Source organism: Podarcis pityusensis (genome assembly GCF_964106645.2).
Source record: "Podarcis pityusensis genome assembly, chromosome: 8".
NCBI classification, from domain to species: Eukaryota; Metazoa; Chordata; class Lepidosauria; order Squamata; family Lacertidae; genus Podarcis; species Podarcis pityusensis.
In genome coordinates, this window is record NC_138033.1 from 78589461 (window position 1) to 78616181 (window position 26721).

The following is a 26721-nucleotide window of genomic DNA, read 5'->3' on the forward strand; positions in this document are numbered from 1 at the left end:
AGTATAAAGAAATGGAGAAAAAATAGTTCCTGCTGATTTAGGTCCGATGTGGGATAGAAATGTTTAAAAACATTATTAATTAGCAGCAACATAGATTATTATCAGAGCGACCCGAAGGCTCCGCTGAGGATTTAACCTGGAACTTTCTGCGTGGAAAGCTGGTGGAGATGGTTGTCCAAAGTCAACCCAGAAGTTGAACCTCCAGGGCGCACCTTCCTTTCAAACTCTATGTGACAGAGACCGTCAGGCCCTGAACGGAAGCAGCCCCGGGGTCCTGCCTATGACGAGAAGCCACCCGAGACAGCGCGAGGACCCCTCTCGGGACTGTCTACTCAAATCGCCTGATTACAAAAAACCTGATGCGCCTCGTTCAGCCCGTCTTATAGCTCAGTTTAATTAGCCGAGAAGGTCGTCTTCGACGGCGGTTGCGGAGACCTGAGAGGGAAGGGTTCCTATTGGCGAGTCGGGCGTCTTTTTGGTCGCCTACGTCCTTCCCATCAGCCCCCGCGCCGAGCAGCAGCAGGAAGAAGGCGCAGAACCCACGTGTTGGACAAGATGCCCAAGTCCAAGCGGGACAAGAAGGGTGAGTGATGCTGCAGGTCCTCAAGGAGGGTTTCCCTACGCACCTATGTATTTCCCACACACACACCTATGTATGCCTAGTTTCCAGAGCTTTATGTTTGGAAGCTGTGGCTGGATGGTGTTGTAAACAAAAATTGCCCTTTTCCCTTATGGGGTATCCAAGAGCCCATATAGAGTCCTTACATAGGACTCTATTGGTAGGAGAGAATAACAGAGGCCAACCAGAGACTATTGAGAAGCAAAGCAGCTAGTAAGCTTGATCTTTATTGATCTGTTGCAACAGGGTGCTCCCCTCACACGCAGGAAAGGAGGAGGACCCAGAAAAATAATGTGCAAGGCCTTATAAAGACTTTTGAAATTCCCATCCTGTAGATCAAGACCACCCCCAGAAACATCAGACATGCATCACAGAAGGGGTGTAACCTAAGACCACCCCTCAGATACATCACACCTACATCACAGAAAAGGCGGTCTAAACAGGTATCTGGGGGGTGGTCTTAGGTTACACCCCTTCTGTGATGTATGTATGATGTTTCTGGGGGTGGTCTTGATCTACAGGGTGGGAATTTCAAAAGTCTTTATAAGGCCTTTTGCGCCATTGTTCTGGGTTTCCTCCTCTCTCCTGCGGGTGAGGGGAGCACCCTGTTGCAACAGATCAATAAAGATCAAGCTTACTAGCTGCTTTGCTTCTCAATATTCTCTGGTTGGCCTCTGTTATTCTCTCCTATCAATAGGGAACCTACGTAAGGACTCTGTAGGGGCTCTTGGATACCCCATAAGGGAAAAGGGCAATTTTTGTTTACAACAGAAGCTATACCTATACTGTATTGCCGTGATATTGTCCCTTATTGTTTTAATGAGGGGGCTGGTGCCGTGTTGCTTTTGTTGTGACTTTATGGTTTTAATAGGCTAGGATTAGACTGAGGGGATAGCTCAGTCGGTAGAGCATGAGACAACTTAGTCTCAGGGTCGTGGGTTCGAGTCCCATGTTGGGCAAAAGATTCCTGCATTGCAAGGGGTTGGACTAGATGACCGTTGTGGTCCCTTCCAACTCTACAGTTCTGTCTGTAGCAGTGGTTCCAAACCTTTTTTGGCCAGGCCCCACCTAAGCATCTCTGAAATCCTGATTACCCCCCCCCCCCATGACATGTAATTCTTATTACAGCGGTTCCTCGGGTTACAGACGCTTCAGGTTACAGACTCCGCTAACCCAGAAATAGTACCTCGGGTTAAGAACTTTGCTTCAGGATGAGAACAGAAATTGCGCGACGGTGGCAGTGGGAGGCCCCATTAGCTAAAGTGGTGTCTCAGGTTAAGAACGTTTTCAGGTTAAGAATGGACCTCCGGAACGAATTAAGTTCTTAACGCTAGGTACATTTGTATTCAAAAAGTGAGCTCCTATTCAAGTGGTAAAGGTAAAGGGACCCCTAACCATTAGGTCCAGTCGTGACCGACACTGGGGTTGTGGCGCTCATCTCACTTTATTGGCCAAGGGAGCTGCGGAGGAAGCCTAAAAGGCCATTAACTGTTAGTAGCTCATTCTTGAATTGCCCCCCTGTGGGGCATGTGCCCCACTTTGGGAACCACGGATCTATAGTGTTGTTGTTTGGATCCATCTATCTTAGGAGATAGTGGAGGAGTGTGCTTTTGGGGGTGGAGCCACTGGAGAGTTACAGCGCCTGCTGTGGCTGTAGAGATTGATACAGGAGAATCGTATTTTGTTTCAGGTGGGGTAGATGAAGGCACCTGCTTGTGCTGCTGCAGATGCACCAGGCATTTCGTCTCTCTGCGCTCCTCCCAGCAGTCATTCCTCCCGTGGTCACTGCTATGGATGCACAGCCTGAGTGCCTGTCTTCAGGCACTGCGGGTCCTTTGCAAAGGATTCCCACACAGCGGAGTTGATGTTGCCAGCCTCGTGTCATGTTTGCAGACACCTTTGTGATGCAGAGTTGGCCTGCCAATGGGTCTGGTGCTGGAAGCTGGCTCCCCAAAGTATCCTGCCATCTTCCATTCTGTGGACATGGCCAAGCAAGCGTGGATGTTGCTGAGACAGGAATGCGAACATGCTAGGGATGGGGGTTTGGGAGAGCACATCTTTGTTTGAAATTCTGTCCTGCCATTCGATACCCAAAAAGTGTGTGTTCGTATTATATATAGTTTTAATTCTGTTAATGCTTCATTGTTCTTTAATTATTGTTTCCCACCCCCCTATGTTTTTAGCTGATCTTATTTCTATCTGCAATCCGCCTTAAGTCCCTGTCAGGGAAGAACACAATGTATAAATAAATATATAATGATGATGATGACGATGATAATAATAGCCTGACCATAACTGCGACAATTGCTGCAGGGTAAAGCAATAAGTCAAATATAACACTGAGCGAAACATCAGGTTTGCACAAACTCCAGGTTTGCCCCGGAAACTGCCTTAACTAGGCTCTCCCTGTGGCTGCCCAGCTGGTGTACCATATGGAACTGAATCTCTTTCTTCTTCCTTCCAGTCTCCTTGACGAAAACAGCCAAAAAAGGATTAGAAGTTAAACAGAGCTTAATAGAAGAGGTAAGCAACATTGCAAACTATGACTCTGATCCTGTGTGAAAAATTGCTTTGGAGAAAGGGCTTGGGATTATGTCGCAATTTAGAGTCACGTAAATGCAGAGTCTTGAAGGAATTTTTATTTTTCTCCCTGTCTTAGAACAGAAACCACAAAAAGTAAAATGAGGCCATAATATAAAATGGCAGAAGCAATATAATGATAACATAACCACCTCACCCCAAAAACAGAAATGTTAAAGGTCACTTCCTTCATTCTGAATCTTGAAGGCTGTTTCTGTTTAGAGAATATATTCTTCTTACATTCTGACTTCTAAACTTCTTCACCTCCAGCTGCGGAAATGTGTGGACACCTACAAGTATCTCTTTATTTTTTCCATCGCCAACATGAGAAACAACAAACTGAAGGATATTCGGAATGCCTGGAAGCACAGCAGGTAAAAAGAAGAAGTCGGTTTGCCCGTGACTCTTTCTCTGACCTGCTTGCAAAACTGTTTGGATTGACTTAGAAAGAAAGAAAAAACACCTTTCAGGGAAAACCTCCCCCTGAACAATGGAGGACTGTGCATGCTCAGCAGCCATAAGATAATTGTTTAAAAGAGTGGGGGAACTGTCATAGTGGAGGAATGGAGTATCCTGGAAAGGACATGATTCTGAGGTGGGGGGGGGATTGTTGTTGTTATTATTATCATTGTTATTGTTACCATAATCCATTTCTTAGTCACTTTCTACACAACCATCAACAATGTAGAATAAAAGCAGTTTAACCACAACACTAGTGAGACATTTAAAGCAAAAGTACCGTATTTTTCGCTCTATAAGACACACCCGACCATAGGACGCTCCTTGTTTTAGAGGGGGAGAACAAGGGAAAAAATTCTCCCCCTCTCTGCTCAGCGCCCCTTCAGCGAAGTGGCAGGAGCCTCTTCCATTTCTCCTCCCACTTGGCTGAAGGGGCACTGCGCAGCTCTCCCTCTCGGCTGAAGCCAGGAGAGTCTTGCTCTCCCGGCTTCAGCAAAAGGAACTCGAAGCCTCTGAAGCACAGCGGGACCCCGCGCTGCACTCCGGAGGCTTGAGGCGGCTATCCCTGAAGCCTGGAGAGCAAGAGGGGTCGGTGTGCACCGACCCCTCTCTCTCCAGGCTTCAGCGAAGGCAACACGAAGCCTCTGGAGCGTGGAGGGAGCGCTCCCTCTGTGTTTCGGAGGCTTCGCGTTGCTATCGCTGAAGCCAAGGAGCCTGCATTCGCTCCATAGGACGCACACACATTTCCCCTTAATTTTTGGAGGGGAAAAAGTGTTAGGATATTTCCGTTCCACCTTAAAAGGGAGCAGGCTTTTGTGAGTCACAGAGTCTGCGTATTTCCTGTGAAAACGTCTCTGTGTCTGGAGACACTGACGCAGGCAGTCATGTCTTTCTTTGTTCTGATCAACGCAGAATAAAACTTGTAAATAATGCTCTCCTGGGTGCGACTTTTGCTGTGCATTATCTGCTGATAAAGAGTGTGCATGAGCTCTGGAATGTGGCACGGTATTTTCTAGAAACTCATGTCGCTAATTGCTGATACTGCGTGCCTACGGGAGATCGATGGATCGTCCGGCAGACGGCTTGGGGCCATGATGGACTTTGTCTCCCTGGCAGTATCCCAACAAAAAGTGCATCCTATAGAGCGAAAAATATGGTAATGCAATACAGAATGCATTCCCCATGGTAGAGACATCCAGTCATCCAGCTTGGAAAGCTTGTCGCAACAAAAATGTATTCAATCATTTCTGGAAATTCCTGCTAGAGAGTGCCAACTATATCTTGACCAGGATGCTGTTTTGCAGAACAAGGGCAGCCACAGTAAAGGCCCCGAGTTACTCAGAGCAGGCTATTGAGATCATTGGCACTTGCAGAAGAGACTCCCACATCCCACAGTGATCTGCTCCTTAAATCTACTTAATCCATGGATTATTGTCTGCATTGCTGACTTAAATATACTCCCAAAACGAGTTAGCTAAGTGTTCGTTGAGTAAGAGCATGTTGGTTTGAAATGTTTGATATTGGGGTCTCCTCCTGCAGTAGATTTGACCGATTGATTTCCTTTTTGCAGGATATTCTTCGGGAAAAACAAAGTGATGATGGTGGCCTTAGGACGGAGCCCAGCCGACGAATACAAAGATAATTTACACCAGGTGGGGTGTCTGGCGTGTAAACAGTTTCACCAATGACTTCTGCAACTTAGATTCTGCGTGTGATGAATTAGGGGCACGCAGTGAATATTTCCCTATTATCTCCATTCTCCTTTCGTTTTTCAGGTCAGTAAGCATCTGCGGGGAGAGGTTGGGCTTCTCTTCACCAATCGCACCAAAGAGGAAGTTGCAGAGTAAGCCTTTCCGAGTCGCTTCTGTCACTATAACGTTAGGGGATAACATCTTGCTTGTGAACATTGGAAGACTCAGGATAGATAGATAAGATAGATAGAATAATTTTTTATTTATACCCCACCCTTCCCGGTTCAAAAACCGGGCTCAGGGCAGCTAACAACAAATTTAAAACACTTAATTGTAAAAGCAGCATAAAATACAGTATAAAAACATGAATAACAATAAAATTCAAAGTTCAGAAATCAATTTAGGGGAAATCCATCTATAATCACCAGGGCTAGCTGGCTGAATTTGTCCTACTTGGGCCAGCGAGGAGGCCAGGGGAGAATTAGCTGTGGGGTCTCAGAGCGGGTAATCTTCATAAAAGGGGAGGGCGAGGGAAGAGAAGGGAAATAAAAGATGAGGCTGAATTCAAATTAAAGGCCAGGCGGAATAGCTCTGTCTTACAGGCCAGACGGAAGGAGGTAAATCCTGAAGGGCCCTAGTCTCATGGGACAGAACATTCCACCAGGTCGGAGCCATCACTGAAAAGGCCCTGGCCCTGGTGGAGGATAGTCTGGCTTTCTTAGGGCCCGGGACCTCTAAACTATGGTTATTCATGGACCTTAAGGTCCTCTGCTGGGCGGGCCAACAGGAAGCTGGAATATGTCATAATTCTTGATACTGTAATATGGAATACAGTGGACGCTCGGGTTGTGAACGTGATCCGTGCGGAATGCACTTTCGCAACCCTGTCTGCGCACGCGCGGGTTGCAATTCGGCACTTCTGCGCATGCGTGAATGCCGAAACCCGGAAGTAACCCGTTCTGATACTTCGGGTTTCGGCAGTCTGCAACCTGAAGCGGACGCAACATGAGGTATGACTGTATGTAATTGAAGAAGAGTTTGGATTTGATATCCCGCTTTATCAGTACCCGAAGGAGTCTCAAAGCGGCTAACATTCTCCTTTCCCTTCCTCCCCCACAACAAACACTCTGTGAGGTGAGTGGGGCTGAGAGACTTCAGAGAAGTGTGACTGGCCCAAGGTCACCCAGCAGCTGCATGTGGAGGAGCGGAGACGCGAACCCAGTTCCCCAGATTACGAATCTACCGCTCTTAACCACTACACCACACTGGCTCTTATGTTTTCCATTTTGTTTGCCGGTTGTTGTTGTTTTTGTATTGTAAGCCACTTTGAGTGTTCTTTCCTTAGAAAAGCAGCATATAAATATTAAATCCAGATTCCAAGGTTTTGCAAACAGCTAAGCTTAATAGATTTGTCGCTTCCTTCCCTTCCCCAGGTGGTTCTCTCAGTTTAAAGAGAACGACTTCGCCCGAGCTGGGAACAAAGCAACCTTCACCGTCAATCTGGATATGGGGCCCTTAGAACAGTTTCCCCACTCCATGGAGCCACAGCTGCGGCAGCTGGGACTCCCGACGGCGCTGAAAAAAGGTGGGCGATGTGTCCCGGAGTTAACCTGTGGAACTCCTTTCCACAGGAGGCAGTGATGGCCACCAACTTGGATGGCTTTAAAAGAGGATGAGACACATTCATGGAGGAACAGAGGGTGCACATGTGTTCGAATCCTGCTTGCTGGTTTCCCCTAATGGGCTCCTGGTTGGCCACTGTGAGAATCAGAGCCTAGACTGGATGGGGCGCTACTCTGATCCAGCAAGCTCTTTTTACATTCTTATGCGCACACTATTGGAAATAGCTTAGCCGTGCATTGACGTGGACCCAAGAGAAAAACACTATGTATGTGAGTCTCCTTTCACGTTAGCATGATTTATTTGGCTGTCCTCACTTCCCTGCATCATGACAGTGAAAAATTCCCACGTTCGTTTTCCATCAGCTCAGCACAGGGAAATGAGGATTTACACAACAACGTAAGAAAGTAAATTATAAGCAATTCCGAGCTCCCGTCTGTTTTTTTTTAATCTTTCTAGGCAATAAATTGAAGCTTCTTTAAAAAGGCCTGTTACCTGTTACTGCTTTTAACTGCCCACAGCCTTTTCCTTCTGTGTTGTTTCATTGACAAATAGAGAGTCCAATTTATTTCTTCCTTTGCAGTCCTAATAATAATAATTAAGATGAAAGGTGCGAACTTTAAAATCTATTTTAAGAGCAGTTATTCAGTGCCCGAGCCAATAATATTCTCTTGCTCTAGAACAGGGTTTCCCAAACTTGGGTCTCCAACTGTTTTGGGGCTACAATTCCCATCATCCCTGATCACTGGTCCTGGAAGCTAGGGATGGTGGGAGTTGTAGTCCAATAACAGTTTGGGACCCAGGTTTGGGAAACCCTGCTCTAGAAGCTTATCACCTCCCCAAAGAGATGTCTTTCCCCCAGTACAGTGATGAATGTCTTCTTCAGGACATCTGAGGCTGTGCCCTTCGACCCCCCCTGCCCACAAGGGAGTTAGGTGGTCAGATTTATCTTCTAACTTCCTCTCTTCACCGCAGAGCTATCTCTGCTAGCAGACGATATATTGGTTCGTCATAGATCCAACCGAAAGTCCTGGTGTGTGGGGGTCTCCTGATCATATGCAGAGGGTCAATTCTGCCCCCTCTTCAGCAGACACTCATGCCTTCCTCCTGTCTTTCAAGCTGGGAGGAAGGTGGCCTCTTCCCAGATAGCTTGTGCTGATAGGAACTTTGTCAGTTGCATAGCTGTCAACTTTCAGATTTGAAAATAAGGGATCAGCAGCCGTGAAAATAAGGGATCAGCAGCCTCACCTGTCCCGGGGAGCCTCAAAAATAAGGGATCAGCAGCCTCATCTGTCCCGGGGACAGTCTACGGGATACCTAACAATCCGGGATAGCAGCGGGAAACAGCGCTGGAATAAGGGTATTTTCCACCAAAAAAGGGAAGGTTGACAGCTATGCGGCTGCCGAAAGCTCTGAACACCTCTGCAAGGAAGCAAAAAAAAAAATCCTTTCCCCCCACATCCTCTGCCAGCCTTCCACCCATTTCTGGAACCCTGATTTGTACCAGCAGTGCTTCCTGAGCTCCAGCCAGCATGGCCAGGTTATGGACCACCTGACTTCTATAAGACAATTCACTCCGGCCACTTCCCCTCTTAATCGTCCTCTCTTGTTTGCAGGAGTGGTGACCTTAATCTCGGATTACGAGGTCTGCAAAGAGGGGAGCATCCTGACCCCTGAACAAGCACGTATCCTGGTGAGCAAATGGCAAAGAATGCAGGGTGGATCCCTCAACCGAGGGATTTCCTAGGCCGGGATGAGGTGTGGGAGTCTGACTGTGCAAGGCGTCTTCCTTACAGGTCGACGCGTTGAAGCTTGAAGTCAATGAATCTCATCCCCGTGGACTTTGGTGCTTTACTGCAAGAGACAGCACGGTGTAGTGGTTAGAGCAGTGTTTCCTCAAACGTCTGCAGTTGGACTACAATTCTCATCATCCCTGACCACTGGTCTTGCTAGTTGGGGATGATGGGAGTTGTAGTCCAACAACAGCCAGGGACCCAGGTTTGAGAAACACTGGGTTAGAGCGTTGGACCTAGGAACTGGGGAGATCAGGGTTCGATTCCTCATTTGGCCGTGAAGCATAATGGAGGTGACCTTGGGCCAATCACTGTCTTCTCTCAGCCTAACCCTACCTCACAAGGTTGTTGTGGAGATTACACAAGGGCAGAGGGAGAACCATGTATGCCCCCCTGAGCCCCGTGCAGAAAAAGTTGGGCTGTAAATATAATAAATACTGCTACCTCTTCCACTGTCTGGGACGCGGGTGGCGCTGTGGGTTAAACCACAGAGCCCAGGACTTGCCGATCAGAAGGTCGATGGTTCGAATCCCCGCGACGGGGTGAGCTCCCGTTGCTCGGTCCCTGCTCCTGCCAACCTAGCAGTTTGAAAGCACGTCAAAGTGCAAGTAGATAAATAGGTACCACTCTGGTGGGAAGGTAAACGGCGTTTCCATGCGCTGCTCTGGTTCGCCAGAAACGGCTTAGTCATGCCGGACACATGACCCGGAAGCTGTACGCCGGCTCCCTCAGCCAATAAAGCGAGATGAGCGCCGCAACCCCAGAGTCTGCCACAACTGGACCTAATGGTCAGGGGTCCCTTTACCTTTACTTCCGCTGTCTAGTCTCCTCCCTCTTCTGTCCTTTTCTCATGGAGAGGAAGACTGGCTCAGTTCAGAACCACATCATACTTGTTTCAAGTTGCTAGACCTCATTGTTTGGGTAGAGTCCCAGAAGTGGACACCTGGGAAACTGCCCAGAGAAGAAGCCCACCCTCACTCCTCAACTACAGAAATGTAGCTCTTGTGCTAGGCAAATAAGATACAGATTTAGGTACAGAGAGAGGGCAGTTTTGTGTGTTTTGTTTCTTGGCATAAGCAGCTGTGGCTGAGGACATTGGGCGTGGCAATCACTTTTCTCTTTTGTTTCAGAAACTCTTTGGGTACACGATGGCAGAGTTCAAGGTGACGATCAGGAGCGTGTGGAATGCTGAGACAGGAGACTTTGAGCAGCTGGCCGAAGAGGCAGAGGACGTCACAGAAGGGATGGAGGAAGAGAAGGAAAAGGATAACTGTGATGAGGATGACAACTAGGCAGGAGCAAGACTGTTCCTATAGGACTAAACTGCTCATCTAAGGACTTTATTTATCGTATTTTTATATATAGATATAAACCTGCATGAAGAACTTTTAAAGTTTTGGTCTGTTTCCTTTACACACCATTTTAAAAACCCCAATTTGGATAAATCCAAGCTGTGCCCATAGCTTAGCAGAGCAGCTGCTTGGCATGTAGAAGGCCCAGGTGTTCAGTCCCCGAAGGAATTGCCAGGTGGGGCTGGGAAAAGACTCCCAGCCAGAAAACCTTGAGAGCTGCTGCTGTTGCAGCTACTAAGTGCCAACCGTATTGAGCTAGATGGACTCAATAGCCTTGAGCTGATATATGGCAGCTTTTTACGTAACACACAGAAGCTTATTCACATCCATGAGGACTAGACTCATGCTTTTACTTGGGAGGGGAAGGACTTTAGCTCCATGGTAGAATACCATGGAAGCTTTTAATGTTTAATAGATTATTGTATTTTAATATTCTGTTGGAAGCCACCCAGAGTGGCTGGGGAAACCCAGCCAGATGTGCGGGGTATAAATAATAAATTATTATTGTTATTATTATTACTACCTGCTTTTACATGCAGCAGGTTCTGGGGTTCAATCTCTGCTGATTCCAGGGTTGGAAATATCTCCTGTCTGAAACTCTGGAGACCCACTGCAAAGGTGAACGGTAAAGGACCCCTGGACAGTTAAGTCCAGTCAAAGGCGACTATGGGGTTGTGGCGCTCATCTTGCTTCAGGCCAAGGGAGCCAGTTTTTCTGGGTCATTTGGCCAGCAGGACTAAACCGCTTCTGGCGCTACAGAAACACCATGACGGAAACTAGAGCGCACGGAAATGTCATTTACCTTCCCGCCGCAGTGGCACCTATTTATCTGCTTGCACTGGTGTGCTTTCGAACTGCTAGGTTGGCAGGAGCTGGGACAGAGCAATGGGAGCTTAGCCCGTTGTGGGGATTCGAACCGCCAACCTGATCACAGCAAGCACAAGAGGCTCAGTGGCACCACCCACTCCTAGACCCACTGCAAGGGAGTGCAGGCAATCCTAAAATGAGGTCAGCAGCTTTGCCAGGATGAGTTGCACTTAAAAAACCCTACATCTTTCTCCAACCTCCACTGCTCTCCCCCTTCCCCACGTAGTTCCATGTGTTCCAAAATATTGTCGCTGTCTCTGCTCAGGCTCAGAACTTCAAATGATAAAGAGAGCAGCTACTACCTCACCCCTGGGCAGCATTATATAGATTTGGCTGAAGGATGAGATAAAGCACTGGTGGGAGGGGCTTGGCCTACTGTGGGAATGCTACGCAGCCCACCAAACCTTTGCAAAACATTGCCGGTTAAGAAATTATTCTGACAGAACCACCACCAGTTTCTTTATAGGAAAGGGCCTCAGCTCAGGGGTAGAGCGTTTATTTTACAGTGGTACCTCGGGTTACAGACACTTCAGGTTACAGACTCCGCTAACCCAGAAATAGTACCTCGGGTTAAGAACTTTGCTTCAGGAAGAGAACAGAAATCGCGCAGCGGCAGCAGCTAGAGGCCCCATTAGCTAAAGTGGTACCTCAGGTTAAGAACGGACCTCCAGAACGAATTAAGTTCTTAACCTGATGTACCACTGTATTGATTTAATAAAATTTATATACCACTGGATTGTTAAAGCAAGACCCAAAGAAACTATTATTTTAACTTTTTGGAAGTCTCTTAGTAAACACAGACTAAGGCTCACAGCAACTGGGTAGCCTTGTCTAAGCAAAAATGGTTTTAGCAGGCACCAAAAGGTATAGCGAAGATACCTGCCTGATATCAACAGGCAGGGAGTTCCAAAGTGTTAGAAGCATCTACTTGACATGCATTACAATGGTACCTCAGGTTACATACGCTTCAGGTTACATACTCCACTAACCCAGAAATAGTACCTCGGGTTAAGAACTTTGCTTCAGGTTGAGAACAGAAATTGTGCTCCGGCGGTGCGGCGGCAGCAGGAGGCCCCATTAGCTAAGTGGTGCTTCAGGTTAAGAACACTTTCAGGTTAAGTACGGACCTCCGGAATGAATTAAGTACTTAACCCGAGGTACCACTGTACTTCTGTGAGGTGGGGAGCAGAGAAGAGAGCTAGAAGGTGCAACCAATATTTTTATTTTGAAGGATGAAAGCCACTTTCAGGGACCCAGAAAGTGTTGCAGAAATCTTGCCAGGGAAAAGTGCTTTCTTGATCTAAGGCCACGGAGGTGTTGGCTTGGGTTTATTCCAAGGGAAAGGGAGGAACCTCTGAAGCAGAAGAGGGTGTTTGTGGCAAAACGAGAGTCCAAAGGGGTGGGGGTCTCTGATGGGTGCTCTCGTTTATCCTGGAAGCTGCAGAAGCCTTCAGCGGAAGTAGTTGGGGCAGTCGTGGGCTGTGAGATGCCAAGCTTTCTCAAAGGCCTCGACCACGCCGGGCAGGAGGGGACCCTGCTCGCTGCACTTGAGATTCTCCTGCAACTGATCCATGGTGGACATCCCAATGATCACAGCATCGCCAAGGTCAGCCTAGGGGGGAAAAGAGCAAGAAGAGGGAAAGGTGAACATTGGAAGACTCGGCTTACGAGGAAGGCCAAAGCTGACAACAAAATTAAAAGAACGTTTTGGATTTTTTATATGACAAAAGGACGCCTCATTTGGGGTATACAGTGGCACCTCGGTTTTCGAGCGTCTCGGAAGCTGAACGTTTCGGTTTTCGAACCCCGAAAACCCAGAAGTAATTGATTCTGTTTTCGAACGCGCCTCAGAAGTCAAACAGCCCTGTTTAGGGAAGTTTTTAATGACTGATGTTTTAATGTATTTTTAATCTTTTGTTGGAAGCCGCTCAGAGTGACTGGGGAAACCCAGCCAGATGGGTAGGGTATGAATATAATAATAATAATAATAATAATAATAATAATAATAATAATAATAATAATATAAAAAAACAGGTTTCCCCTTGATGCATCTTGCAGGGTGGTTGTGAGGATAAAAAATTGAGAGCAGGGGATATAAGTAGCATATGTCACCTCCAGAATATTAGACCTACCAGAAGTCATTTATTGATTCTGTTTTGGGAATACAGTGGTACCTCGGGTTGAGAACTTAATTCCTTCTGGACGTCCGTTCTTAACCAGAAACTGTTCTTAACCTGAAGTACCACTTTAGCTAATGGGGCCTCCTGCTGCTGCTGTTCCGCCACTGCACGATTTCTGTTCTCATCCTGAGGTAAAGTTCTTAACCCAAGGTACTATTTCTGGGTTAGCGGAGTCTGTAACCCGAGGTACCACTGTAGAACAGTTTAGACCTGGCCTCAGACACACACACAAACTTCTTCCCCATACCATATCGGGCTGGCAGAAAAGTTCACCATTACCTGCAGCTTGGAGTGATGATAGATCCAGCGCAGGGCGGCTGAAGTCAAGCCGGGTGTGTCTGAGCCATACGCCTCGTGGAGGGCTTTCTCGACCAAGTCCACCCCCTGGAAATGATGCTTCTTCCAATACCTGCAGAGTTATTGTTGTTTTAAAAAAATTAAGGTCATTTACATTCTGCATCTTTATATGTATATCTATATATCTGAATGAATCTTACATAATAAACAAAGCAAAATGGCAGTAATAGATGGCAGATACAATTGTATCAGGCCATCTGGTCCACGTGCAGGATGCGAATGCCAGCACCTGGTGTTCAGAGGTAGACTGCCACTGCGCCTAGAGGTTCCATTTAGTGCCATGGCTAACAAAATCACTCCCCTAACCCCGTATTAGGGACGCGGGTGGCGCTGTGGGTTAAATCACAGAGCCTAGGACTTGCCGATCGGAAGGTTGGCGGTTCAAATCCCCGCGATGGGAATTCAAAGATTATTTACAGAAACACTGCAAAATTAAAGAATGTTAGAGTGATGTTGGACTGAAAATAAGTGGTTTCCAGCTGTACAGGATTCAAAGTTATAGATAGACTAAGATTAAAGATAAGGATTAAAGAAGTTTAAGGTAATGGAAATTTGGTTCTTAAGAGGTAAAATTTTAATGCTATATTATATTAAGATTAAAGATTGGGATAAAAAAAGTGGGAAAGAAATTGCTGGACAAACAATTCGAACTGGAATACAAAAGAGGGAGGTATGAGGAGGTCCAGAAAATAAGTAAATTTAAAAAACGGAAATGAAAAGGTGATATTGTTTTTAATTGTTCTGTTTCTTTTTTTTGTTTTTTGTTTTCTGTGCTTTTTTCTTCTTTGGATTATGTACTGTGCATTTGTGTATTTCTTTTTTATGTTTTTCTGTTTAATCTTTTACTGAAACTTTAATAAAAATCATTAAAAAAAAAAAACAAATCCCCGCGATGGGGTGAGCTCCCGTTGCTTGGTCCCTGCTCCTGCCAACCTAGCAGTTCAAAAGCACGTCAAAGTGCAAGTAGAGAAATAGGTACCACTCCGGTGGGAAGCTAAACGGCGTTTCCGTGCGCTGCTCTGGTTCGCCAGAAGCGGCTTAGTCATGCTGGCCACGTGACCCGGAAGCTGTACGCCGGCTCCCTCAGCCAATAAAGCGAGATGAGCGCTGCAACCCTAGAGTTGTCCGCGACTGGACCTAACGGTCAGGGGTCCCTTTACCTTTAACCCTGTATTTATTGCTCTGATCTCTTTCCTCCAAAAACCAAGAACTACTTCCCAGCATTAGCAGTTTAATTTCTTGCCCCTGTGTTCAAGAAGCTAGCCTCTTCCTACATCAACAGAATTGAGTCATCCCCTGCCTTCAAGATGCAAGCCCCTTTTGCCATCTTTAGACCCACCTGTCCCTGTAGATTTTGGCCCAGTCGTTGCCGAAAAACCTGCTAGCTGGCTGCTGGTTCGAGTCTTTGTCTTCGTACTTGTACCTCCCAGTCAGGAGCCCTCCTGCAAGAGGTGAAAGTTTACGCCCAAACGTTAGGGACTAGAACCTTATAAGCGAAGGTGCCTCACTTAGGTCAATCCACTCCCTTCTCACCCCACAGCTAAAACTCCAGCACCTCTTTGGATTTGTCTGTCATTCTGCCCATAAAACAGCAACAACAACACATTTAATAAATATGCATATTCTGTGTGAAGATCCCAAGGCAGTTCACAACAGAAAAAATACAAAATGAACACAAAACAAAAACTAGACCAATACCCGCAAAAAAACCCCACACATTTAAAAACCATAGGTTGTTAATCAGCCTGATTGAAGAGAAACATTTTCGCCTTGTGCCTAAAGTTTTGCAGCCCTGCCACTGAAACCACCCCATTCCCTGGCATTCCTTGCCAGACCCGTACCAGCCAGCGGATTATATGCGTAGAATCGAATCCCAAAATGTCTAAGGCATGGCAGCAATTCGGTCTCCACTTGGCGCGTCGTAGCGTTGTACATGCCCTTTGGGGAAAAGACAGTAAAAAACAAAATTCATAAAGAAGCCTTGGAGCAGACCGTTGTTGCAAAATCCCTTCTGCCCACTGACCGAGGGAACTGCCACTACTACAGGTGCCATCGAACATCCGTTCTGCATTTGTAAGAAACTGGTCATTTGTTCTGGCGGCACCTTTGGAACTCCCTGCTAATTGACATCAGGAGAAGGGAGGGGAGAGAGAGATTGTTCTCTTTCTAATTATGTTGTGGATTTTGGTGCTTTCATACGTACTGTAAACTGCCCTATAAGCCTCGGATGAAGGGCAGTGTAGAAATCTAATAAATCACCAATATCAGACACGTGTTTCCCCAATGGGACACCTGCAAGTGAGATTCAAGCCCAAGAGCCCTCTCCCCTCCTTCAGTTTCCAGCAATTGGTGTTCATCCAATAAAAACCATGATTTTTTATAAAAAAAAACCATTGGAAAGTAGCTATTATGGAAATGTGTATTCTAAACTACCTGCGTAAGCCTTGCAGAACAAATACATTTTCAGCATGTATTTAAAGGCTGGCACAGAAGGCACTGGCTGGCAGAGAATTCCACAGGACTGGGCCAATCAAGGCTTGGTTTCTTGTCAAATAATAGAAACACAATGCAATATCAAACATTAAAAAGAAAAACCAGCAACACTCCTGCAGGTCGTCTCAGTGACTGAGGTGGGCTTTGTAGACTCATTGCAGGACTTTCCAAAGCTACAATCCTATGATTCTAATCCACAGACTTAAACCATTACCAGCTTGGTCAATGGTCAAGAGTGATGGAGGCTGAGAGTCCAGACCTCCATTCGTCCACCCAGCTCTCACCTGGTATACTGTTGGCAACACCCAGTTGTTGGTCTTGCAGATGCCATAGATTTCCGCCACCTGCCACGAGGCATAGTTGGAGAGACCCAGTTCCTTAAACTTCCCCTGTCGGAAGAAAAAAAACAAATAAGCCCCTGTATTTTTAGCTCTATGTTCACAGACGGTCTTAAGACCAGAAGAGGAGGCTGGGTGCTGGATCAGACCAAAGGATCTGGTGGTTAAATGAGGACTAGGGACATGGGAGACCAGGGTTCAAATCCCCTCTCGGCCATGAATGGATGACTGTGGGAGACCAGTCACTGCCTCTTAGCCTCACATAAATTGGATTGGATTGGATTGGATTAAATTAAATTAATTAGGGGAGCAAGTAAGAACCATGTACAGTAGGCCCACAACCTGCATGTGGGTTGCGTTCCAGGGATAGCACCTAAAGCCAAAATCATGTGAGGTCAAAACCCATTAATTTCAATACCATGCAGGATCACCAAACTTATTTTTCCTGGTACCCCATCCTCTTTCTGCCCCCTTCTAATTTTATATATAAAAAACTCAATGCGTACAAGCTAAATGTGCATAAGCTGTGGCCGTAATGTACGCCACCCGGAGCTGCTTGGGATGAAAAAAGGTGGAATGTAAATGCAAATAAATAAATTAATAAAATCTTATTAGGGGTTCTCCCCCCCCCCCCACCTGTTTGGGCATTTCCTTGACGTCAGAGCAAATGTAAGTGACTTAAACAGTGATGCAACTTTAGGTCAGATAGCAGACAAGCGCGACACAGACAAGGTTTGTATTTGGCAGAAGGCGAACTGCAGCAGAAAGGAAGCACGGCGGATTGTGCTGAATGAACGCCGGTTGGAACGGAACTCGTGACCTTTGCACCCCCTCTATTCCGGACACCAGTGTGGAATATTGCAGGCCTTGCATGTGTGTTGTTTTAACTCGGGGATTGGAAGGCGCCTTGATTTGTTTAGAAGGAAAAGGTAAAGGTAAAGGTAAAGGGACCCCTGACCATTAGGTCCAGTCGTGGACGACCCTGGGGTTGCGGCGCTCATCTCACTTTACTGGCCGAGGGAGCCGGCGTACAGTTTCCGGGTCATGTGGCCAGCATGACTAAGCCACTTCTGGTGAACCAGAGCAGCGCATGGAAACCCCGTTTACCTTCCCGCCGGAGCAGTACCTATTTATCTACTTGCACTTTGACGTGCTTTTGAACTGCTAGGTGGGCAGGAGCTGGGACTGAGCAACGGGAGCTCACCCCATCACAGGGATTCGAACCGCCGACCTTCTGATTGGCAAGTCCTAGGCTCTGTGGTTTAACCCACAGCACCACCCGCGTCCCTTTTAGAAGGAAAGGGGGATACAAAAGCAGCACATCAAACACCGACTGGGAGGCCCAAATGAGCCACCCAGTCATGAGAATCAGTTTCCCGCCCCCTCCCGAAAACCCCACTTTTTGCACCTCTCTGTGTAGCTCATTGCAGGCCTTCAGCGTCTCTTCCAGGGGGGTCTTGTGGTCAGGCATATGGAGGTAGAAGAGGTCAACACTCTTCGCCTGCAGCCTCTGGAGGGACGTCTCCAGCTGGGAGCGAACGCCATCAGCCTTCAGAGTATTGCCCTCCAATGGATTTGCCTTGGTGGCTACCTTGACTTGTGGGGAAGAGAGGACTAGATCAGGGAAGTACAGTGGTACCTCGGGTTACAGACGCTTCAGGTTACAGACTCCACTAACCCAGAAATAGTACCTCGGATTAAGAACTTTGCTTCAGTATGAGAACAGAATTCGCACCGTGGTGGCAGCGGGAGGCCCCACTAGCTAAAGTGGTGCTTCAGGTTAAGAACAGTTTGAGGTTAAGAACAGACCTCCAGAACGAATTAAGTTCTTAACCCAAGAACTGTAGAGCCTTACCGCGAATACTGTGCGTTGGTCAGCATGCACTGATCTACACACATAAAACAAATTCACACACAGGGTCTTCCAAAAACCCACCCCAAAACTAGCCCTTTTGTGAAACATGGACCACTTATAAACGCCAACTCCTCGAAAGATTCCATCAACGGTGTCTCCGAAAATTTTTACACCTCACTTGGGAAGACAGGCAAACTAATGCCAGTGTCCTGGAAGAAGGAAAGATCACCAGTGTCGAAGCAATTGATTCTTCAACATCAACTTCGTTGGACTGGTCATGTTGTGCAGATGCCTGATGATCATCTTCCAAAGCAACTACTCTATTCCGAACTTAAAAATGGAAAGTGTAATGCCGGTGGTCAACAAAAGAGGTTTAAACACCCTCTCAAGGCAAATGTAAAAAAGTGTAGGATAAACATTGACAACTGGGAAACACTGGCCTGCGAGCGCTCCAGTTGGAGAACAGCCTTTACCAAAGGTGTCATGGGCTTTGAAGACACTCGCACTCAGGACGCAAGGGACAAACGTGCTAAGAGGAAGGCACGCTTGGCAAACCCTCACCATGATCAACTCCCACCCGGAAACCTATGTCCCCACTGTGGAAGGACGTGTGGATCCAGAATGGGCCTCCACAGTCACTTACGGACTCACTTTTAAAATCGTGTTCATGGAAGACAATCTTACTAGGCTATGAGTGATTGCCAAAGATGATGATGATCAGGGAAGGAAAGGAACTCTGACTGCATTCTGTAAAGGTAAAGGGACCCCTGACTATTAGGTTAAGTCGTGACCGACTCTGGGGTTGCGGCACTCATCTCGCTTTACTGGCCAAGGGAGCCGGCGTACAGCGTCCGGGTCATGTGGCCAGCATGACTAAGCCGCTTCTGGTGAACCGGAGCAGCGCACGGAAACGCCGTTTACCTTCCCTCCGGAGCGGTACCTATTTATCTACTTGCACTTTGACATGCTTTCAAACTGCTAAGTTAGCAGGAGCAGGGATCGAGCAACGGGAGCTCACCCCGTCGCGGGGATTTGAACCACCGACCTTCTGATCGGCAAGCCCTAGGCTCAGTAGTTTAACCCACAGCGCCACCCGTGTCATTCTGTAAAGAGGAGCCCCCAACACCAGGATGAGGAGCAAACAAATATTAACAAGGCAGGCAGAGCCAAATACAGCCCACCAAGTCTGTCCATCTGGGCCCCCCAGGGATCTCCCCAAGCCACACCCCTCCCCACAGGCCACACCCCCAACGGACCTGCTCTCAGGCTTCGTGTGATGGAACATGACCTTGAATTCTGACCGCGCCTCTTCCTTGCCCAGATGGAGGACAGAGATTGTATGTGTAGGAAACTAGTCTAGTGCACAAAGCTAAAATTTGCATCCATTGCTCTGCCCACTTCCCCCTCTGGCCCTGCCCATCCCTTGCATCTGGCCCCCGGAAGGCTGCACAGAAGGAAAAGTGGCCCTTGGGTTGTTAAAGGCTTTTTCACCCCCTATGCCCTAATAATAAGTAGTACACTTAGGAGAATCTGAAATTAAGCCTTAGGAGTAAAGGCTGAGGGAGCTGGGAATGTTTAGCTTGCGAAAGAGGAGACTGAGCCATCTTCAAATACCTAAAGGACTGTCAAATGGAAGAGGGAACATGCTTGTTTTCTCCTGCTCTGGAGAGTAGGACTTGAACCAGTGGCTTTCTTGTAGGGAGATTCCAACTAAACATCAGGAAAAACCTTCTGACTGTTAAGAGCTGTTTGACAGTGGAACAGTCTCCCCTGGATGGTGGGGGGCTCTCCTTCCTTGGAGGTTTTTAAGAAGAGGTTGGATGGCCATCTGCCATGGATGCTTTAGTTGAGATGCCTGCATTGCAAGGGGGTTGGACTAGATGACCCTCAGGGTCCCTTCCAGCTTCTATGATTCTATGTTCAAACTTCCTTTCCCTTCTCAAGCTGCTTAGCAACTCCAACTGGCCTTCAGATTAGGTGGGAAGGCTTTCAGTATAATCAGGGATCTTTGCAAACTCGCAGGAGACTTTTGACCACTGGGATAAAGGCAAGGGTATAAAGACAGCCCTTTTGATTGATTTCCAGCCCTTTGAGTTGTTGAATAACCAGATTATCAACCCTCTGAGGCAATAAATTTAAGAGCAGAGAGAGACCAAAAGAGGCAGGGATCATGTTGCTAGTGGGCCTGGTTGGTGGAGCAACCTAATTAAGAATCTGGTGTGGGGTAGCAACTGGTCCGTTTTTGAGCTTCAGTGGGGAAGGCTGCACCCAGAGATGGGGAATCCATGTTTCAAGTCTGGGATGGCCTTCCAGATGTTGCTGGAACAACCGATGAAAAATAAGAAAATGAAAGGCCAAACAATAAAAGACAAAGAATGAGTACAGATGAGCATGGGTTTAAAATGGGGGTGGGGGTGGAGTTGGATTAGTTTTGACTGCATGGAAAGGGTGGGGAGATAGAAGCGAGAAATGCACTCTGCACATGCTCAAATGCACCGTTGCTCTGTTGCTGTTGCTGTTTTGCAGGCTGGTCTAGGCAGCAGACACCCCCCCCCAGCCTCAGCGTGTCATAGGAAGCACGGAGCCAGACCACTGGTCCACTGAGCCCAGTTACGTCTACACTGACCGGCAGCAGCTCTCCAGGGGTTCAGGCACGGTGCATTCCCAACCCAATCCTGAGATGCCCGTGGGAACTGAATTGCATGATGCAAGGCAGATGTTCTCCCCTTCCAGCCAGGACTCCCATAGGCGCGCCTGCAAAACGGAACTCGATTCGAATCCTGATGAAGCTCCGCTGAGAGTTCGCGGCGACGTGTCAATGCGTGCGAGGCACTCTGCATGCGCCCAGAGGAACCGCTGCCAGCCAGCTGGGCTCGACAACGTCTACAGCAGCCCCACCTACCTGCCGCCGCAGCTTTGGGTTCAGCCGCCAGCCAGGCGCCCAGGATCCGCTCCGACTCGCCCCCCGCGTACATATGCGCGGTATCCACCTCGCAGTGCCCGCGGGCCAGGAACGCGCGCAGCATCGCCCCGCTGGCCGCCGCGTCTGCCCTGCGCCCGAACTCCATGGTGCCCAGCACCGAGCGCACCCCGAGGCTCTGCCCGCGTAGCCCCGACATCCCGGCGGCTGCAGCAGCTCGATCGGCCTCTGGCAGAACTCGAACTCGCCACCAGGTCCTGGGCAAAGGCAATCGCATCACCACTGCCTGCGCATGCGTCAGCGCCTCCTTTCCACTCCTGCTCCCTCCCAGGAGAAGGGACCGTCTCGAATTTCCTGATTCCAGAAGCGAAGGAAGAGCCTTGCCGGATAAATTCGGGTCCCTTATCCTGCCATGTCCTGTATATTGTCTCCCTGCTTATTTAACTTATAGGTAGAATTTAACATGCGGAAGGCTGGGCTGGATGAATCCCAAGCCAGAATTAAGATCGCCGGAAGAAATATCAACAACCTCAGATATGCAGATGACACAACCTTGATGGCAGAAAGTGAGGAGGAATTAAAGAACCTTTTAATGAGGGTGAAAGAGGAGAGCCCAAAATATGGTTTGAAGCTCAACATCAAAAAAACGAAGATCATGGCCACTGGGCCTATCACCGCCTGGCAAATAGAAGGGGAAGAAATGGAGGCAGTGAGAGATTTCACTTTCTTGGGTTCCATGATCACTGCAGATGGTGACAGCAGCCACGAAATTAAAAGATGCCTGCTTCTTGGGAGAAAAGCAATGACAAACCTAGACAGCATCTTAAAAAGCAGAGACATCACCTTGCCAACAAAGGTCCGTATAGTAAAAGCTATGGTTTTCCCAGTAGTGATGTATGGAAGTGAGAGCTGGACCATAAAGAAGGTTGATCGCTGAAGAATTGATGCTTTTGAATTCTGGTGCTGGAGGAGACTCTTGAGAGTCCCATGGACTGCAAGAAGATCAAACCTATCCATTCTGAAGGAAATCAGCCCTGAGTGCTCACTGGAAGGACAGATCCTGAAGCTGAGGCTCCAATACTTTGGCCACCTCATGAGAAGAGAAGACTCCCTGGAAAAGACCCTGATGTTGGGAAAGATGGAGGGCACAAGGAGAAGGGGACGACAGAGGACGAGATGGCTGGACAGTGTTCTCGAAGCTACCAGCATGAGTTTGACCAAACTGCGGGAGGCCTGGCGTGCTCTGGTCCATGGGGTGACGAAGAGTCGGACACGACTAAACGACTAAACAACAACAACAACATCCTGCCATGTCATTTTAACCTTTGTTTGTTTGTTTTATTTAGTGCATTTCCATCCCATTTTCCTCCAAGCTGCTCAATGTTTCTCTCTGGCATTCCTCATTTAATCCTAGCAACAGCCCTGCCAGGTAGGCTTGGCCAAGACTCAATATGGAACAAATAATTTGCTTAATATGTCATTGGTTGTCCCTGTTTTAAAACTGCTGGCTGATAAATTTATCAGTAGGCGGATAGATTCTGTGCCCGTTTCTTCTTGAGCTTTAGATTTGCATTGGCACTTTGTAGTAAACGTTTTGCATAGTTTGGATATGAACCGTTTATAGAGAGGTTTCCGTCAGTCAAGTGGTATTTTAAAACTGGCAAATATATAGATAACAACCACAAAAATCACGGGCGAACAAGGGGCATCCAGGAAGTCCCCAAGCAGAAAAAAAGCAACAGCCTGCTGGATCAAGCCAACAGGGCAGCATCCTGTTCTCACAGTGGACATTATGGGATGCTTAAAAGCATGATTCCAATGCAAAAGCATTCTCCCTTCCTGTGGTTTCCAGCGACTGGTATTTAGGAACATTACTGCTTCCAACTGAATGGACCTAAGTTATCCTTGTCTAGTAACTTTGGTCAGTCTATTCCGAGTAGGACTAGCATTGGATACAAGGCCCCCCCCCCCCCCGAACTCCTCTGGAGGAAAATTGGACTAGGAATGACTTTTTTTTTAAAAGGCCTAATGACGAGGAGGGAAGCTTTCAGAGAGGGTAAAACGCTCTGTGCACGCTCAGAGGCACTGTTTTTACAATCACCCTCAATTGCCACCTCTGTTCAGTGTAATACTGTAACAGAACGGTAAGTCTGCGCCCCAAAGAGCTTACTAAAAGCTGGAAATGTAAGAAAGTGAAAAGCTTCTGGGAAATGATACATAATGAGATGAAAAGGATGTTGAAATATACATTTATTAAAAAAAACCAGAAGCATTTCTATTTGGCATTGTAGGGGAGGATATTAATAGACAGGATAATAAACTGTTTTTATATGCAATAACGGTAGCAAGAGTACTATTGGCACAGAAATAGAAACAAGAAGAGTTACCGACAAAAGAGGAATGGGAGGCGAAATTAATGGACTATGCAGAATTAGACAAGATGACAGGAAGGATTCGAAACCTGCGGGATCAGAGATCCTCAGAGGACTGGAGTAAATATGTGAACTATTTGAAAAGCAACTGTAATCAACAGATTACGCTAGTAGGATTGCAAGAAGTTTTGTAATATTGCAGAGTAAAGTATGAAGAGAATTATTAGTGAAGGACCATTAAAAGTAATAGTGGAATTAATGAAATGCAGATTAAGTGATAAAGATGGAAAAATCTTCAGATGTGGTTGATGAAACTCCAAAACACTGAATAAGACAAGAAAATATGTTGTATGTTTTTTGGAAATGTCATGTAAAAATTAATAAAAATAATTTAAAAAAAAAAAACAGCTTACTAAAAGCAGGCCGTGGGTTCTACAGTGTCAGCAAGGTGATTCAGGAAGGTGACTTGGAGGCTACCTTGACTGGTGGAGAAAAGGACGCGATAAGGGAACAAAAGGAACCTGAGCTCTTGCCAAACACAGGCAAGGAGGGTGTATGAAATTATCAGAAACTCCAGGACCTTGGACTACATGCAGCCCTCCTGATCTGCCTATCTTGCCCTTGGGACGGTTCGCAAGCCACATCTCTTAATGGCTCTGTGTTGGAAAGTGTCCTTGAAGTCTGGCAATACACCTCCCTTGTCTGGATTGCAGAAAAAGATTCCCGCCCCTCCTCACCCTGCCATATTGGATCACAGATTCACATAATTGTAAAGTCGGAAGGGATCCCAGGTATACTGCCACTGACTGTGGAAGTTCTATCTCGTAGCTCAAAGCTGCAGGTAGATCCATCCCCAAATTGTAAGAACCGTCATTTTTGTATGCCACAACTGCTGCTCGAATCTTACTAGCTAAAAAGTGGAAAATGCAAGAAGTACCAACTGTGGAAGAATGGCAGGTGAAGATGATAGATTTTTCGGAGCTAGCCGACCTGACCGGAAGAGTCCGCGACCAGGAGGAGGAGGAGTATCAGGAAGAATGGACGAAATTTAATGACTATTTAGTTAAATTAAATTAATTGGAAAAAGCTTGCAATTACCAGATAGGCTTAGGATTTAAATATGTAATGTGTTGAATTAATATGTTTAATGCTGAAAGCAGAAAGAAAGATGTTAAGTGATTAAGTTTATAAGAATTATGATTTGGAAAACCGTTAAAATGATTCGCACTGAAATTCAACTAGGGGGGTACGAGGAAGTCACTTAACAATGTTAATAAGATTAGTTTTAATAAGGTTATGATTTATGTTTGTATGTTTGTGTGCTTACAATTTTGTGAAAATAAATAAAACAAATGCGGGGGGGGGACACAAATTGTAAGAACCGTCCTGGATCAGACCAATCCTGTCCATTAGCTCTTTTTAACCCATTCATAAATGACCTGGAGTTAGGTTTACCAAATTGTTCAGGGATGGCAAAGAGCCCCAAAAGGATCTCTCCATACTGGGCAAATGAGCAGTAAAATAGCAATTAACAAAGAAGTAAAAAAAGTACATTTCCCCTCCATTTCCTAGACGAAGGCCATAATTACAAGTGAGCATCAGATCAACACGGCCCAGCTCTGAGCACGTGCAGAGTGCTTTCCCTTCTCAGCCCCCTAAGCAAGCCTTTGCCGCACTAACAGGAGATTTTGTCAGCTGGACCAAAGGTAACAATGCAAATGGTCCATTTGATTTGCAGGTTGTTGATTAACCGGATGACCAATCCTGGAAAGAAAGAACAGTAAGAGCAAAGGTTGAAAGCGAGGAGTTGTCCTGCTAATGCACCTGCTTGCTGCAGAAATCTAACTGGAATTGGGGGGGGGGAGCAACTGGTTCATATTTAAATTACTGCGCTCCCTGGCAAAGGGACACCCAGAGATGGGACTCTTCCATGGCCTTCCAGATGTCACTGAATTCACAATTTAACTCCTGCATTTGCAGCACCCCATGATCTCTCATTTGGGACGCGGGTGGCGCTGTGGGTTAAACCACAGAGCCTAGGACTTGCCGATCAGTTCGAATCCCCTCGACGGGGTGAGCTCCCGTTGCTCGGTCCCTGCTCCTGCCAACCTAGCAGTTCGAAAGCACCTCAAAGTGCAAGTAGATAAATAGGTACCACTCCGGCGGGAAGGTAAACGGCATTTCCGTGCGCTGCTCTGGTTTGCCAGAAGCGGCTTAGTCCTGCTGGCCACATGACCCGGAACGCCGGCTCCCTCAGCCAATAAAGCGAGATGAGCCCCGAACCCAGAGTCGGCCACGACTGGACCTAATGGTCAGGGGTCCCTTTACCTTTACCTTTACTATGATCTCTCATTATTCCTGATCACCAGCCAGGCGGGTTGGGGATGAAGGGGGCTGGTGCCAGAGAACATTTGCAGAGCAGCTGGCCCGTATCTCCCCCATTCATGGAATCTAGATTAACGGGAGCAGGGATTTATTTAGGGGAGGGATGAGGGTAGATCACTTTTGACTGCATTGAAAGGGTGGGGGGTAGGAGAAGGGAGAGATGCACTCCACACATGCTCAAACGCACCATTGCTTGGTTGGAGCAAGCATTGCAGGCTGGACTAGATAGAAGACAACAACAGATCCTAGGAAACTACCTTACTCGGCTCCCTTGGTCCATCAAACTCTGGATTGTCTACACTGACTGGCAGCAGCAACTGCTCTCCAGGGTTTCAGGCAAGGCACACACACCTGCAGCATGAATTGGGACCTTCTGCTTGCATGCAAGGCTGGCGCTGAGAGTCAGCCCTTCTGAGCGTGTGCACAGAACTCGATTCGAATCTAGATCAGACTCCGGTGATTGCTCGCGGCTCTGTGTGTGTGTGGCACTCTGCATGCGCTCAGAGGAACCGTTGCTGACCCACTGGACGTCTAGAGCAGCCTTCGTCTCCGGCCCCCCAATCCACCGACCCACCTGCCGCCGCAGCCTTGGGTTCAGCCGCCAGCCAGGCGCCCAGGATCCGCTCCGACTCGCCCCCCGCGTAAAAATGCGCGGTATCCAGCTCGCAGTGCCCGCGGGCCAGGAACGCGCGCAGCATCGCCCCGCTGGCCGCCGCGTCTGCCCTGCGCCCGAACTCCATGGTGCCCAGCACCGAGCGCACCCCGAGGCTCTGCCCGCGTAGCCCCGACATCCCGGCGGCTGCAGCAACAGCTCGATCTGCCTCCGGCTGGACTCGAACT

At 47.5% G+C, this 26721-nt stretch overlaps 2 protein-coding genes across 3 annotated transcripts; one reads left to right on the top strand and one right to left on the bottom strand.

The window, feature by feature from the left end:
* The first annotated feature begins 360 nt into the window (after positions 1–360).
* Positions 361–10155, top strand: MRTO4 (MRT4 homolog, ribosome maturation factor). The gene is made up of 8 exons (XM_081018018.1): positions 361–583; positions 3084–3142; positions 3470–3573; positions 5229–5310; positions 5434–5501; positions 6783–6934; positions 8586–8662; positions 9893–10155. Exons 1-8 carry the CDS (start codon positions 556–558, stop codon positions 10052–10054), a joined length of 732 nt encoding a protein of 243 aa, XP_080874144.1. The 5' UTR covers positions 361–555; the 3' UTR covers positions 10055–10155.
* Positions 10156–12187: 2032 nt separating this feature from the next.
* On the bottom strand, positions 12188–26721 carry LOC308483776 (aflatoxin B1 aldehyde reductase member 2-like). 2 transcript variants are annotated; one of them, XM_081017998.1, is made up of 7 exons: positions 26456–26721; positions 17758–17945; positions 16296–16400; positions 15360–15456; positions 14858–14960; positions 13441–13570; positions 12188–12593 (listed from the first exon to the last, which is right to left on the bottom strand). In XM_081017998.1, the coding sequence occupies exons 1-7, from the start codon at positions 26670–26672 to the stop codon at positions 12432–12434; spliced, it is 1002 nt and encodes a 333-aa protein (XP_080874124.1). In that variant the 5' UTR covers positions 26673–26721; the 3' UTR covers positions 12188–12431. The 2 variants fall into 2 exon arrangements, with proteins under 2 accessions (XP_080874124.1, XP_080874123.1); XM_081017997.1 differs by lacking the exon at positions 26456–26721 and adding an exon at positions 21107–21411.

Bases quoted from the DNA above. Each gene is read 5' to 3' on its own strand.
- MRTO4 (XM_081018018.1), top strand. From the start codon at position 556: ATGCCCAAGTCCAAGCGGGACAAGAAGG. The intron at 5,311-5,433 runs GTGGGGTGTCTG...TTCGTTTTTCAG, and splicing joins ACAAAGATAATTTACACCAG to GTCAGTAAGCATCTGCGGGG. The intron at 5,502-6,782 runs GTAAGCCTTTCC...TCCCTTCCCCAG, and splicing joins ACCAAAGAGGAAGTTGCAGA to GTGGTTCTCTCAGTTTAAAG.
- LOC308483776 (XM_081017997.1), bottom strand. From the start codon at position 21,401: ATGCGATTGCCTTTGCCCAGGACCTGGTGGCGAGTTCGAGTTCTGCCA. The intron at 17,946-21,106 runs GTAGGTGGGGCT...CTTCCCCACAAG, and splicing joins ACCCAAAGCTGCGGCGGCAG to TCAAGGTAGCCACCAAGGCA. The intron at 13,571-14,857 runs GTGGGTCTAAAG...ATAACTCTGCAG, and splicing joins GCCAAAATCTACAGGGACAG to GTATTGGAAGAAGCATCATT.